The sequence below is a fragment of the Bison bison genome, unplaced genomic scaffold, assembly GCF_000754665.1.
Source record: "Bison bison bison isolate TAMUID 2011002044 unplaced genomic scaffold, Bison_UMD1.0 scf7180017864473, whole genome shotgun sequence".
NCBI lineage: Eukaryota > Metazoa > Chordata > Mammalia > Artiodactyla > Bovidae > Bison > Bison bison.
This window is the reverse complement of record NW_011495034.1, coordinates 19,086,055-19,100,117: the sequence shown is the minus strand read 5'-3', so window position 1 is coordinate 19,100,117 and position 14,063 is coordinate 19,086,055. Positions and strand designations below refer to the sequence as shown.

At 42.2% G+C, this 14,063-nt stretch overlaps 1 protein-coding gene across 1 annotated transcript in view; it reads right to left on the bottom strand.

Annotated features, from left to right (window-relative positions):
• Nucleotides 1-1,088: 1,088 nt before the first annotated feature.
• Nucleotides 1,089-14,063, bottom strand: part of OGFOD1 (2-oxoglutarate and iron-dependent oxygenase domain containing 1) — a 30,358-nt gene continuing 17,383 nt past the window's right edge. Inside the window, exons 5-13 of the mRNA XM_010861919.1 lie at nucleotides 7,808-7,924; nucleotides 7,130-7,221; nucleotides 6,797-6,925; nucleotides 6,431-6,544; nucleotides 4,943-5,022; nucleotides 4,045-4,349; nucleotides 2,797-2,919; nucleotides 2,313-2,371; nucleotides 1,089-1,832 (exon numbers count right to left, since the gene is read on the bottom strand). Of these exons, the coding sequence (XP_010860221.1) occupies nucleotides 1,671-1,832; nucleotides 2,313-2,371; nucleotides 2,797-2,919; nucleotides 4,045-4,349; nucleotides 4,943-5,022; nucleotides 6,431-6,544; nucleotides 6,797-6,925; nucleotides 7,130-7,221; nucleotides 7,808-7,924 (1,181 nt within the window). The 3' untranslated portion in view covers nucleotides 1,089-1,670. The remainder of the gene's footprint in view (nucleotides 1,833-2,312; nucleotides 2,372-2,796; nucleotides 2,920-4,044; nucleotides 4,350-4,942; nucleotides 5,023-6,430; nucleotides 6,545-6,796; nucleotides 6,926-7,129; nucleotides 7,222-7,807; nucleotides 7,925-14,063) is intronic.

Here is a 14,063-nt window from a genome sequence, read left to right as displayed (position 1 = left end):
ATATTGTGGTCCCCAAACCAGTATGCACGAAAAACGGTTCCCACCATGTCAGTGGGAAAGACAATATATAAGAACCAGTTCTAGGTATTATTTTAGTTCATCTTTTAAAAATTATTGTTTTATAACAACCAATACTGAATATTAGTATAGGAAGTATGTAAAATTTATAAATACCCCATATAATAAACATACATGCTAAAACTTTTTTTTTTACCGATTAAGGTGCAAGATCAAAAATTTTGAAACCATCAGCCTAAAGAAAGTGAAACTGTCTTCAATTTAAATGCAAATTTTAGTACTCAAAGTTTTAGGAGATAAAAAGGACAAAGCTCAATGCTTTTCCTATTAATTTGTAAAATCCAAAATAAAAGCTACTGCAGTAGCTCATAATAAATGTAAAAAAGAAAAAGTTAACAAGGAGATAGCACTGGAATGGAATGAAAACAGCATCTTTCGATTAATGATGCAGTGACACTGAGCACCCATGCATGCACACCCATGCATGCACACCCATGCATGCAGGTGGCAGGCATCATACTATCCCCTTCAACAGTTCATGGGAAAAAGAAGATAACAAAGAGGACCGTCGCCTGGCAGTCCCACATGGCTTTAACACCTGGTCTCTTAAAGAAAGGCCAGTTTGACAGATGACCCTACAGTACTTGGGAAATGAAAGTCACACGAGATTAGAATCATTTGGCTACACTGGAGGTGCGACTCCAGCATGGAGCAGTCATGGGCACCTGGACACCACTGTGCAGGGCACAGCAGCCATCCTTGTCACTGACCATAAGTCTCTCGGGGCCACGTGGTTTCAGACCAGGCTATTTTCCAAGGGAATATATTAAACATTGTCTTAAGTCTATACAGTCCAGAGTCACAGTGAAACAAAGCCATGGGCAGTGGGAGGAAGCTACAGGGGCCCAGAATCAAAGGGGGTATGAGGTTCTATAATCCTCTAAACCAATGACATTGGGAAGCACAGAAACTAGTCATAAATTTATGACTCTCTCTCTCTCTATATATATATATATATACACACACACACACACACACACTTTTAAAAAAACAACCACTGGAAACATGGATGAAGCTTGAAGATTTTACACTAAGTGAAGTTAAGCCAGTCACAAAAAGACAAATATTATTTGTCTTCTGAGGAACACGAGTTAGTAGATACCTAGAGACAAAGTAGAACGGTGGCTTCCACAGGCTGGGGGAGGGGGAGCAGGGAGTTACTATTTGATCAGGACAGAGGCGCAGCTGTGGAAGGCGGGAAGTTCAGCAGATGGACGGTGGCGAAGGCTGCACGACCACGTGAACGTACTTAATGCCACTGAACGTACACTTCAAAGTGGTTAAAATGGTACATTTTATGTATATTTTACCTCACACATTTTTTAATCACTGAAGAAGCCAATATGGAAAATGAACTGAATGTTAAAGACAAAACCCTTTAAAAAAAAAAAAATCAAGAGGTAAGTACCTAGCTCCAAGCTCAAGGTCTAAACCGATGACAATCATTATGAGCCCTACTAAAGGACAGTCATACACAGTTTTAAGAGCGCTGTCAAACAGGTCATCTTGTGGCTCTCCTTCATGCAACGTCTTAACTCTTACAGCTGGGCCAGTACTCAGGAAAGGTCTTTTTCCAGCTTTGGCCTGCTTTGTCATTCGTAATAGACAAATGAAAAGTCCCAGAAGCCTGTTCTGTTTGGGAAGCTTTTCTTTTGTTCTAGGCTTCGGTGGTTAATGTGCTTGACGAATTTCAGAGTTTCTCTGTCTCTGTAGACCAGTGCCAAAGAGTTGTTTTCTGGATTCACTGTTAGCAGCTGAAACAGGTAAATACAAGGATACATCAGAACACAGATGATTCTCACCTCTTTTCTTAAACAGATGTTTCCATATCAAATACTCAAACTCTGGTGACAGGGATCTTTTAAAAGATCCTTTATTAGTGCTATTGCTCTGGCTGTCAAGACTTATTCCAGCAAGCCCCATTCCAGTACATCCCCAGAAAGGTTTTACCTAATGCATCTAGGTTTTCCTACCTTCAAAGAGTCATGAAAATGTACCACCTGACTCTTCATTTACTTGGAATTTCTCAGCTGGGTAGAATGCCTAGGGATTATCCTTTAGCATCTTTACTGCATGCTGAGTACTTTCTGCTAGAAATTAGAACCACTGCCAGACAGAACATCATGGATTTATCAGCTAAAGACACTGGCAGAAAGTCATAAAAGTTGGGTCGCTGAAGAATGAAAACATTTTTAAGAACTAAAAAGGATGGTTTGCTATCAGAAGCAACTTACCTCTTCGTCTTCTCCTTTGGCAATGTAGGAGGTAAAGCCACCATACTCTGGCTCCCAGCCTTACAAAGGGCAAACAAACAGCATTCAGAAAGCTCTCACCGCAAGAGTTACATCATCTGTTTGAATCATTGATTCCATGCTGCTTAACACTGGGGGATCTGGGAGTTGAGTCATACCCAACTCTGACTTAAGAGCTTGAATTTATCATTCAACCAACACTGAGAACCGAAAACTAAAATATAAAATATACCTGGAAGGACACTTACATAAAAGCTCTGGGGGGTTCCTTAGGAATTATTATTTGGTCCATCTCCTATACCTTGGTCACGGGTACAAATAGTACTCTGAGCTGGAAGACTGAAATTCATGACCCTTAAGACCCTTCCAACATAGAGCTCCTATGATCTGAGATCATAACCAAGGCAGATAACTTGTGAATTGGTTCAGTTAGAGAGGGTCTCTGGGGAGCGACTGTCCCTCTTACCTTCACAGCCACAATAGAGCAGTAAGTCCAGGGCAAATTCAGTCTTGCTGTTGTCATGGATTAAAGTGTAGTGACCAGTCTTCCAATGCCTCAGTTCCCCCTGGCATGTGGGAACACTTGATTCTAAGAAAATCGTAACAGGAGGTCAGAAAAAAATACCTTGATACCACTTCTAGATTGCAAAAGAATGATAATTAGGAGCAGTACAGCACTAAAGAGAAACCATTTCTATAAACCTAAGCTGACCTGTGGCTCTATTATAACATTATATATAATGCATCAGCCTTATTATGAAAAAAAGTTGACTTTATTTCTCTTTACCATGAATTTCAGATGGAGTATATACTTTAGTTGCCCCCCCCCACTCCATTTTTTAAAATAACGTTTAATTATTTAAGTAGAATTTTTTAGAGCAGTTTACAGAAAAATTAAATTTCCCAGAAAGTACAGTTCCCCTATCCCTGTCACACACAAACCCTGCCCCTCCCTATCAGTTTCCTCTAGTGTTACCATCCTGTCTTAGTGGGATGGTTACAGCTGACCAGTATGGAGAGACTAGTATTAACAGATGTCCACAGTTTACAGTTAGGGTTCTCTCTTGGTATGTACATTTTACTGGTTTAATGTCATGTGTCCATTCCATCTGTTTAAAAGATGATTAAACTTCCTTTGCTTTTAATAATTTCCTTCTACCTATTTGTCCAAGTTCAATCAAGTTTTTCTTAGGGTGATACTGGTTCTCAGCAGAAAGAAACCACTCACCTTCCGCTCCTTTCTGTTCTTGTGTTTTAGAGGAAGTTTAGGCAAAACCAATGGTATTTCTCTCTACCATCTGTACCACTGTTAGCCTAATAAAACTGTTAGCTGGCTGTGCTTCCTGCCCAGAATGCGCTTCCCACAGATCTGTCTTGTCATTCAGACCCGAGCTTCGGATGACAGAGCATCCAGACTGCCCTGCATCCACGAGAGAGCCCTGGTCAGTCCTCCACACACAGCCCTACTCAGGTTTCCTGCACCGCAACTGCCCTTATTTGACATTTTGTTGTTTGTGTAGCATTTAATCTCTCGCCTCTCCCCTACTACAATATATGGGCTCAGGGAGAGCTGAGACCTTGTCTGTCTGCTTCTCCAAGTCCAGAAGCAGGGCCTAGCACAGAGTACATGCTTAAGAAATACCTGTTGAATGAATAAACCACTGAATTGTGAATACCTAATGGTAAAAAAGGACAGAACATAACAGCAGCCCACCTTTCTTTGCTTCGTCTTCCTCTGGGTCCGTCGGTCCCTCGCTCTGTAGACTGCTGTCGCTGGTGGCCGCCCAACTGTTCTCTGGCTCAGAAGAGCTGTGACTAGTCCCTTCTTCAGTGTTCTCAGCAGCAGAGACTGCATCTCGCTCCTTTTTGTCCTCAGGCTCATCTTCTGAAGGTGCCAGGAAGTGAAGCTTCAGGCCTGTGAAGTTGGAGAGCAGCAGGAACATCGCCTCGGAGCGGAACAGCGCCATGCAGTCCCTCAGGATGTCAGGAAGCTGGCTCTCCTCAGCCTTCTCATAAAACCTGTAGGGCAGCAACGCAAGGTGCTCATCAAGGTGTTCATCACGTTACATGGATGGAACATCACTCACGGGATGAGAGCTGATCATTAGCTTGGTACCTCTCTTCCTGAACCTTGGCATAGCTTACTGAATCCTAATTTGTTACATAGTGAGATCCTAGACTTCCCTGGTGGCCCACTGTCTAAGAATCCACCTTGCAGTGCAGGGGACACTGGTTCACTCCCTGGTCTGGGAAGATCCCACATGCTGTGGAGCAACTACTGAAGCCCGTGTGCTCTAGAGCACGTGCTCCGCAACAAGAGAAACCACCACCACGAGACACCATTATGCCACTAGGAAGTAGCCCGCGCGCCACCACTAGAGAAAACCCGAGTGCAGCAACAAAGGCCCAGCAAAGCCAATACATAAATGTTTAAAAACCTGAGGTATAAAAGACATATAACATTTAAAAAAACAGATTCTGTTAGGGTCTCCTACTGGATGTGCCTGAGAACAAAACATTAGGGCAAATGTCCTATAATTAGAGGTGAGCCTCACAGACAGACCAGGTAGATGCTAAATGCAGAAGTAAATGTCCTCAACGATGAGTTCTACCTTTTGTTAGGGGGACCTCGGCTGCTCCATTCCACACGTCCTCTCTCCAAAGCCTCACACACCTCTGCAAATTTCTCAGGCTGGAGAATGAGAAAATGAAGCAGCATTCAGCAGAACTTTCTACATCCCACACTGGTTGCTGCAGCTACAGCAGCTCTGCAGAATCATTCTGGCCCATTCCCAACAGGGCCAGGTGACCTTCTTCATCCCTTTCGCATCAGATCCCCCAGTCCTGACAGGGTGAAGCCAGAGCAAAGGCTGGATAAATTGTCAGCATGCTTTAGCCAAGAGACCTGAGTGTCAATTTGGGCCATTACCTTATGTACCTGTATGTCTTATGTCAAACTACTAGACTTCTAGGAATCCTGCATTTATAAAACAAGGATCCTAATGCAGATTCTTTAATTCATGTGAGGAGAAAAACTGCATTAATGTAGTTATAACTAATTAAATTTATACACTATACATTATAACTGATACACTGTTATAATGAAAATGTCTATGTAATAATACAGATTCTTTAGGCCTCTGCTCATTCCCTTCATTTAATCAGCATTCTAAATTTAAAAAGTTCAGTATAGTACAAGAAACTAATTAATCTAAACAATCTCCATAAGAGGCTTTCATAAGTACTTGTTTAAATGCAGTTTCCCAAGGAGTGCTCTACAAACAGTAATCCTATCAGTTGTGAAACAAGAAAGGATCCTAAGGCAAGTTTACGTAAGTTGAATTAAATAGGATTAAAAAAGTTAATTTACTATAATACTTCTCAAATTCCTTAATATGCTATTATCTGCTAATAATTCCAAGAGGCAGGATGCAGTGTGTCTCAACCTTTTCTTAATGGAGGGACAACTCTTGGGACTGTGATTCCATGGGACCCAGGATCACCTGGGAAGCACCACACCTGTCTGCATGATCTCACTCAGCCCTCAGGACAGCTCTTCAGGACAGGCAAGGCAGCTATTATCCCAGTTTAACTGGTGATGAAATACAAGCTGAGACCTTTAGTGATTTGCTGAGGTCAGTAAAACCAGAGCCAGGACATGAATATAGTCTTGTGACTTCTAACCTAGGTCTCTTTCCACTGTAAGCTGCCACCTCGTCATTCTCAAACATGTATTACTAATTTGTTAATTAGTAATCTTTCTATTATTTAAAAGTAATAGCACCAGTCATCAAAATGAATAGGGTGGGAACTACATACCACTCCCCCACAGTATACAAGTGTGTGAGTGAGACAGAGTGTGTGTGTGTGATTAAGAGCGTAGAGAACTGGGGAATAAACACCCAAGAGACTCAGCCTACTAACATGCAACTGGTACCAATGTTAGCTAGTATCATTTCATCATTCGAAAAGGATGATATAAAATTCTAACCAGGAACAGAACGAAAACTAAAAGCTCTCTAAGTGATGCCTGTTCACCCACCCAAGAAGCAAGGCTATGTGCCAAACATGGTATTGTCAGACAGGATTTGCTGGCCTACCTGAAGGAATTCTTTTAGGAGAATTTCAGAGCTTTCCTCAAATTCTTCTTGAATTTGAGCTTGGTATTCCATGTCAAGATAAGTAGGGTTGATCCAATCATACAAAATTTCATGCTGGAAAGGAGCAGCAGATGTGAAGGGTAAGTTAATAATTCCCTCTGCTTTTGTTCTGCCACCATGTCATACCAGTAAAATAAGACTCCATACTCCCAATTCAGGGGGCCTGGATTCAATTCCTGGTCAGGGTACTAGATCCCACATGCTGCAGTGAAGACCCAGTGCAGCCAAATAAATAAAAAAGAGAAAAGCAAATGATATGCCACAGCTTCTAAGAAGAGAATCCCAGCAACAAGAATTTATCCTTACATCTTGCGGGATGTGAGGGCTCCGAGCTATGAGAGGCTCAAAGTAGGTGGGAGGCCTGGTCAGTGAAGGACCATGAAACCAGCCGCTGATGGACAAACGTGACTTTTCTTCAGACAAGACCTCAGACACCTGAGAGGACAAGACCAGCAGCACATCAACATAAAGATAAGGGGGGAAGATTACTAGCCACGGCCCACTAATTTCAGGACCCTTCACACTAGGTGTGGAAACCACCTGGCTGGGTAGTCCACCCGGAAGCTGCCACGTTTAGAAACTGGGAGACTGAAAAGCATGCTCTTTGGCACTTATGTGTTTGTGTCTTACAGTCTTTACCTGGTGAAAGGATACTGGAGACACTTCAAAGAAAACCAGTGTGTTCCACGAAGGGATAAGGGACTTGACAATCTGCTTCGGCTGAAAGTGTTCTGCGCCGGGAGAGAGCACATCCATAAACGAGCTTCATCATCATTAACCACTTCCAGGCTGCCTTGTTTCCACCTTGACAATTCGCAAATTTCTAAGGGTAGCTAGATGTCCCCTTTAGATCCCCAAATGCCACCCGCTTCCATCTGTTTCTCTTAACAGTTCTGCTAGGTGACATCTGTTCTTACTCCACCATGCATTACTGATGAAAGCTGGAAAAAGTTCTGAACGATTTCTGGAGTCAAGTTCTGGTGTCAGTCATTAAAAACAAACAAAAAAGGACCTCCTGGCAGATGGACTGGTCCTGGAGATTCATAACCAAGGGCGGCTGTACATGTGCTCTACACTCCCATGGCCAGCATTCAGAACCAGGGTCTGACTGTTGCTCATCTTAAATTAACCCCAGTTTATCTCTGGAGGACCGATTATTTTAAGCACAACCCAGAGAGGTGGCTGTCAGGGCTGGCATTCGATCCCCCTGTGGTTGTCAGGGTAACGGATGGCTTCCACCTCCTCTGACGAGAACAGACATTGCGTCTAAGAACTCAAAAGTGTCTGCTGGTGTTGAAGTGCACGCCTCTGTCTTACCATCAACGCTGAACAGGTCCAGGGTGCCCCCCAAGCTCGCATCCCAGGGAGGAACCAGGTAAAGAATGAAGGCGATCCGGCGCCCTTCCAGCTCATCATCATGACAGAGCAGGGCATCTGTAACAGATGAGCGAACACCATGATGTCCCCGCATGGGCAATGAACAGCTGCCTGCCTCTGTGCTTATTATCAGTCCATCTGCTGGTCCTCCGTAATGGCAGCTCCTCCAGCTTTACAACAACACTAATTCTCCTTTTATAATTACAGAAATAAAACTGTCAATGTAGAAAACTCTAAAAACACAGAAGAACACACAGACTCAGGGATGGTCAAGTCCAGTACTTTTCCAACATATATGTATTTGCCTTTTAAAAATAGTATCCTACAGTGGTTCTTTTGTCGACTTTTTTTTTTAATTACATGGCAAATGTCTTTTCCATATCACTATAAACACCTGTCATCTCTTCCAAGACAAACCATGCAACATCACATTAATCCAAGTCTACATGCCAACCACTAATGCTGAAGAAGCTGAATGATTCTATGAAGACCTATAAGATCTTCTAGAACACATACATCCACACACAAAGATGTCCTTTTCATCATAGGGGACCGGAATGCAAAAGTGGAAAGTGAAGAGATATCTGGAGCAACAGGAAAGTTTGGCCCTGGAGTACAAAGTGAGGCAGGGCAAAAGCTAACAGTTTTGACAAGTGAATACATGGTCATAGCAAAAACCCTCTTCCAACAACACAAGAGACAGCTCTACACATGGACATCACCAGATGGTCAATACCGAAATCAGACTGATTATAATTCTTTGCAGAGAAGATAGATAAGTTCTATACAGTCAAGAAAAACAAGACCAGGAGCTGACTGTGGCTCAGATCATCAGCTCCTTACTGAAAACTTCAGGCTCAAATTGAAGAAAGTAGGGAAAATCACTAGGCTACTCAGATATGACCAAAATCAAATCCCTTATGATTATACAACTCTCACATCCATATATAACTACTGGAAAAACCATAGTCTTGACTAGACGGACCTTTGTTGACAAAGTAATATCTCTGCTTTTTAACATGCTGTCTAGGTTGGTCATAACTTTTCTTATAAGGAATAAGCGTCTTTTAATTTCATGGCTGCAGTCACCATCTGCAGTGATTTTGGAGCCCCCAAAAATAAAGTCTGCCACTGTTTCCCCATCTATTTTCCATGAAGTGATGGGACTGGTTGCCACGATCTTAGTTTTCTGAATGTTGAGTTTTAAGCCAGCTTTTTCACTCTCCTCTTTCACTTTCATCAAGAGGCTCTTTAGTTCTTCTTCACTTTCTCCCATAAGGGTGGTGTCATCTGCATATCTGAGGTTATTGATATTTCGCCCAGCAATCTTGATTCCAGCTTGTGCTTCATCCAGCCCAGTGTTTCTCATTATGTACTCTGCATATAAGTTAAATAAGCAGGGTGACAATATACAGCCTACTCCTTTCCTTATCTGGAACCAGTCTGTTGTTCCATGTCCAGTTCTAACTGTTGCTTCGTGACCTGCATATAGATTTCTCAAGAGGCAGGTAAGGTGGTCTGGTATTCTGACCTCTTTCAGAATTTTTCAGTTTCTTGTGATCCACACAGTCAAAGGCTTTGGCATAGTCAATAAAGCAGAAATAGACGTTTTTCTGGAACTCTCTTGCTTTTTCGATGATCCAGTGGATGTTGGCAATTTGACCTCTGGTCCCTCTGGACTGCAAGGAGATCCAACCAGTCCATCCTAAAGGAAATCAGTCCTCAATGTTCATTGGAAGGAATGATATTGAAGCTGAAACTACAATACTTTGGCCACCTGATTCGAAGAGCTGACTCATTTGAAAACACCCTGATGCTGGGAAAGACTGAAGGCAGGAGAAGGGGATGACAGAAGATGAGATGGTTGGATAGCATCACTGACTCAATGGACATGAGTTTGAGTAAACTCTGGGAGTTGGTGTGGACAAGGAGGCCTGGTGTGCTGTAGTCCATGGGGTCGCAAAGAGTCGGACACGTCTGAGTAACTGAACTGAACTGATGATTATACAGTGGAAGTGACAAATTAGATTCAAGGGATTAGATCTGGTAGAGTGCTTGAAGAACTAAGGACAGAGGTTCTTAACGCTGTATAGGAGGTGGTGACCAAAACCATCCCCCAAAAAAGGAAAGGCAAGATGGCAAAGTGGCTGTCTGAGGAGGCCTTACTAAGAAAAGAAAAGAAGTAAAAGACAAAGGAGAAAGGGAAAGATATACCAAACTGAATGCAGAGATCTAGAGAATAGCAAGGAGAGGTAAGAAAGACTTCTGAAGTGAACGATACTAAGAAATAGAGGAAAGCAATAAAATGGGAAAGACTATAGAGATTTCTTCAAGAAAATTGGAGATACCAAGGGAACATTTCATGTGAAGATGGACACAATAAAGGACAAAAATGGTATGGACCTAAGAGAAGCAGAAGATGTGGCAAGAATACACAGAAGAACTGTATAAAAATGGTCTTAATGACCCAGATAACTGTGATGGTGCAGTCACTCACCTAGAGCCAGTCACTCTAGAGTATGAAGTAATGTGGGCCTCAGGAAGTATAACTACAAACAAAGCTAGTAGAGGTGATGGAATTTCAGCTGAGCTATTTCAAATCTTAAAAGATGATGCTGTTAAAGCATTGTGCTCAACATGCCAGTAAGTTTGGAAGGCTCAGCAGTGGCCACAAGACTAGAAAAGGTCAGTTTTCATTCCAATCCCAAAGAAAGGCTATGCCAAAGAATGTTCAGATAATCATATAACTGCACTTATTAAACATGCCAGCAAGATTATGCTCAAAATCCCAAATGGCTAACAAACACATGAAAAGATGCTCAACATCGCTCATTAGAGAAATGCAAATCAAAACTACAATGAGATATCACCTCACACCTGTCAGAATGGCCATCATCAAGTCTACAAACAATAAATGCTGGAGAGGGTGTGGAGAAAAGGGAACCCTCTTGCACTGCTGGTGGGAATATACAGCCACAGTGGAAGATGGTATAGAGATTCCTTAAAAGACTAGGAATAAAACCACCATATGACTGAGCAATCCCACTCCTAGGCATATACCCTGAGGAAGCCAAAACTGAAAGAGATACATGTACCCTAAGGTTCACTGCAGTGCTATTAACAGTAGTTAGAACATGGAAGCAACCTAGATGTGCATAAACAGATGAATGGATAAAGAAGTTGTGGTACATATATACAGTGGAATATTACTCAGCCATAAAAAGGAACACATTTGAGTCAGTTCTAATGAGGTGCATGAACCTAGAGCCTATTATACAGAGTGAAGTATATCAGAAAGAGAAAGATAAATATCACATACTAACAAATATACATGGAATCTACAAAGATGATACTGATGAATTTATTTGGAAGGCAGCAATGAAGAAATAGAGAACAGACTTATGGACACGGGGAGAGGGAAGGAGAGAGGGTGAGATGTATGGCAAAAGTAACATGGAAACTTGTACCATATGTAAAACAGATAGCCAATGGGAATTTGCTGTATGTCTCAGGGAACTTAAACGGGCTCTCTATCAACCTAGAGGGGTGGGATTGGGAGGGAGATGGGAAGGAGGTTCAAGAGGGAGGGGACATATGTATACCTATGGCTGATTCATGTTGATGTTTGACAGAAAACAGGAGATCCAACCAGTCAATCCTAAAGGAAATCAACCCTGAATATGCACTGGAAGGACTGATACTGAAGCTCCCATACTTTTGCTACCTGATGAGAAGATCTGACTCACTGGAAAAGATGCTGATGCTGGGAAAGATTGAGGGCAAAAGGAGAGGGCGGCAGAGGATGAGATGGTTGGATGGCATCACTGACTCAACAAAATTTTGTAAAGCAATTATCTGTCAATTAAAAAACAAATAAATTTAAAAAATATATGTTCAAATCCTTCAGGCTAGGCTTCAGCAGTACATGAACCAAAAACTTTCAGATGTACAAGCCGGATTTAGAAAAGGCAGAGGAACCAGAGATCAAACTGCCAACACCTACTGGATCATAGAAAAAGCAAGGGAATTCCAAAAAAACATATACTTCTGCTTCATTTACTATGATAAAGCTTTTTACTGTGTGGATCACAAGAAACTGTGGAAAATTCTGAAAGAGATGGGAATATCAGACCACCTGCCCTGTCTCCTGAAAAACCTGTATGCGTGACAACAAGCAACAGTTAGATCCGGACATGGAACAACAGACTGCTTCCCAATAGGGAAAGGAGTACATCTAGGCTGTATATTGTCACCCTGCTTATTTAACTTATACTCAGAGTATAGCATGTGAAATGCCAGGCTGGATGAAGCACAAGCTGGAATCAAGATTGCTAGGAGAAATATCAATAACCTCAGACATGCAGATGACACCACCCTTATGGAAGAAGGTGAACAGGAACTAAAGAGCCTCTTGATGAAGGTAACAAAGAGTGAAAAAGCTGGCTTAAAACTCAACATTCGAAAAACTAAGATCATGGCATCCGGTCCCTTCATGGCAAATAGACGGGGAAACAATGGAAACAAGCGACAGGTTTTATTTTCTTGGGCTTCAAAATCACTGCGGTCGGTGACTGCAGCCACAAAATTAAAAGCCGCTTGTTCCTTGGAAGAAAAGCTATGATAAACTAAGCATTTTAAAAAGCAGAGACATTACTTTATCACAAAGGTCCGTCCAGTCAAAGCTATGGTTTTTCCTGTAGTCATGTATGGATGTGAGAGTTGGACCATAAAGAAGGCTGAGTGCCGAAGAATCGATGCTTTTGAAATGTGGTGCTGAAGACGACTCGAGAGTCCCTTGGACTACAAGGAGATCCAACCAGTCAATCCTAAAGGAAATCAACCCTGAATATTCACTGGCATGACTGATGCTGAAGCTCCCGTACTTTGGCTACCCGATGAGAAGAGCCGACTCACTGGAAAAGACGCTGATGCTGGGAAAGATTGAGGGCAAAAGGAGAGGAGGGCGGCAGAGGATGGTGGGATGGCATCACCGACTCAACAGACATGAGTTTGAGCAAACTCTGGGAGACAGTGAAGGACAGGGAAGCCCTGGCATGCTGTAGTCCTTGGGGTCGCAAAGAGCTGGACACTGTTCAGTCAACTTAGCAACTGAACAACAACAACAATATAGATGTTTCACAATGTCGTATTCATTTCTGCGTACAGCAAAGTGAATCAGCTATATATACACATATACCTCCTCTTTTTTGAATTTCCTTCCCATTTAAGTCACCACGGAGCACTGAGTAGGGTTCCCTGAGTTATACAGTACCATTTCTTGAGCTAAACTTCTAAAAGCCATTAGGTACGACTGAACAAGGCAGGAATCCATGCAAGGTGGGTGAGGCGAGTGGGTGCTATTGGTGAAGTGAGATCCTTCCACACAGAGGGACTATTTTAATACAGAAGCATATTGAAATTAATGGAAAACAGATTTCTCAAAGTTGAAGAACAGATTTATAAATTTGGAAAAAGAAATATAGAATGAACCCTACAGTGTGGAAATGAAACTGGAGGAATCAATGTGAATTTAATTTCATTCTTTCATATATATATATATAAAAAATATACATACACACAATATATATATATATATAAATTATATATATGAAAGAACCCACATTCTTTGGAAGTACAGCCAGCTCCAGATCAAGAGCACAGGAAAGTAAGATAAGCTTGGAAAATCTTGTTTTGCTAGAAAGTAAGATACAATAAGGATGATGTATGAAACTGAGCAAACCCACGTATTGGCCCTCCCGGCAACCCACCTCTTGGTGTCCCCTGCTTGTTGCTGATTGAGAAAAAGGGCTCTGGAAATAAACTGTGATCTCCTACGCTCCCCCACGTGAAGCGAACAGCAGGCCCCAGCAGGACTGAGAAATACAGAACACAGAAACAAAGACAGGGCAGGCAGACAGGAGGGCAGCTGTAACTTAATACATCAGTCACAAGGAACTCCCAGCTCTGCTTCAAAGGTAAAGCTAAGTGTGACACACATTCCTAAGCTGTTTATATGCAGCCCCCAGATCGGCTGCAACCTGAAGACAGATGATGCCAACCTGTGATCTCACCCTGTTACTTCACCTTGCACCAATCAGAGAACCGTGCATAAGCTGACACACCCTGTGACCCTCTCACCCACCTTGCCTTTATTTTTTTTCCCACCTTGCCTTTAAAAACCCTCCACTAAAAAAAA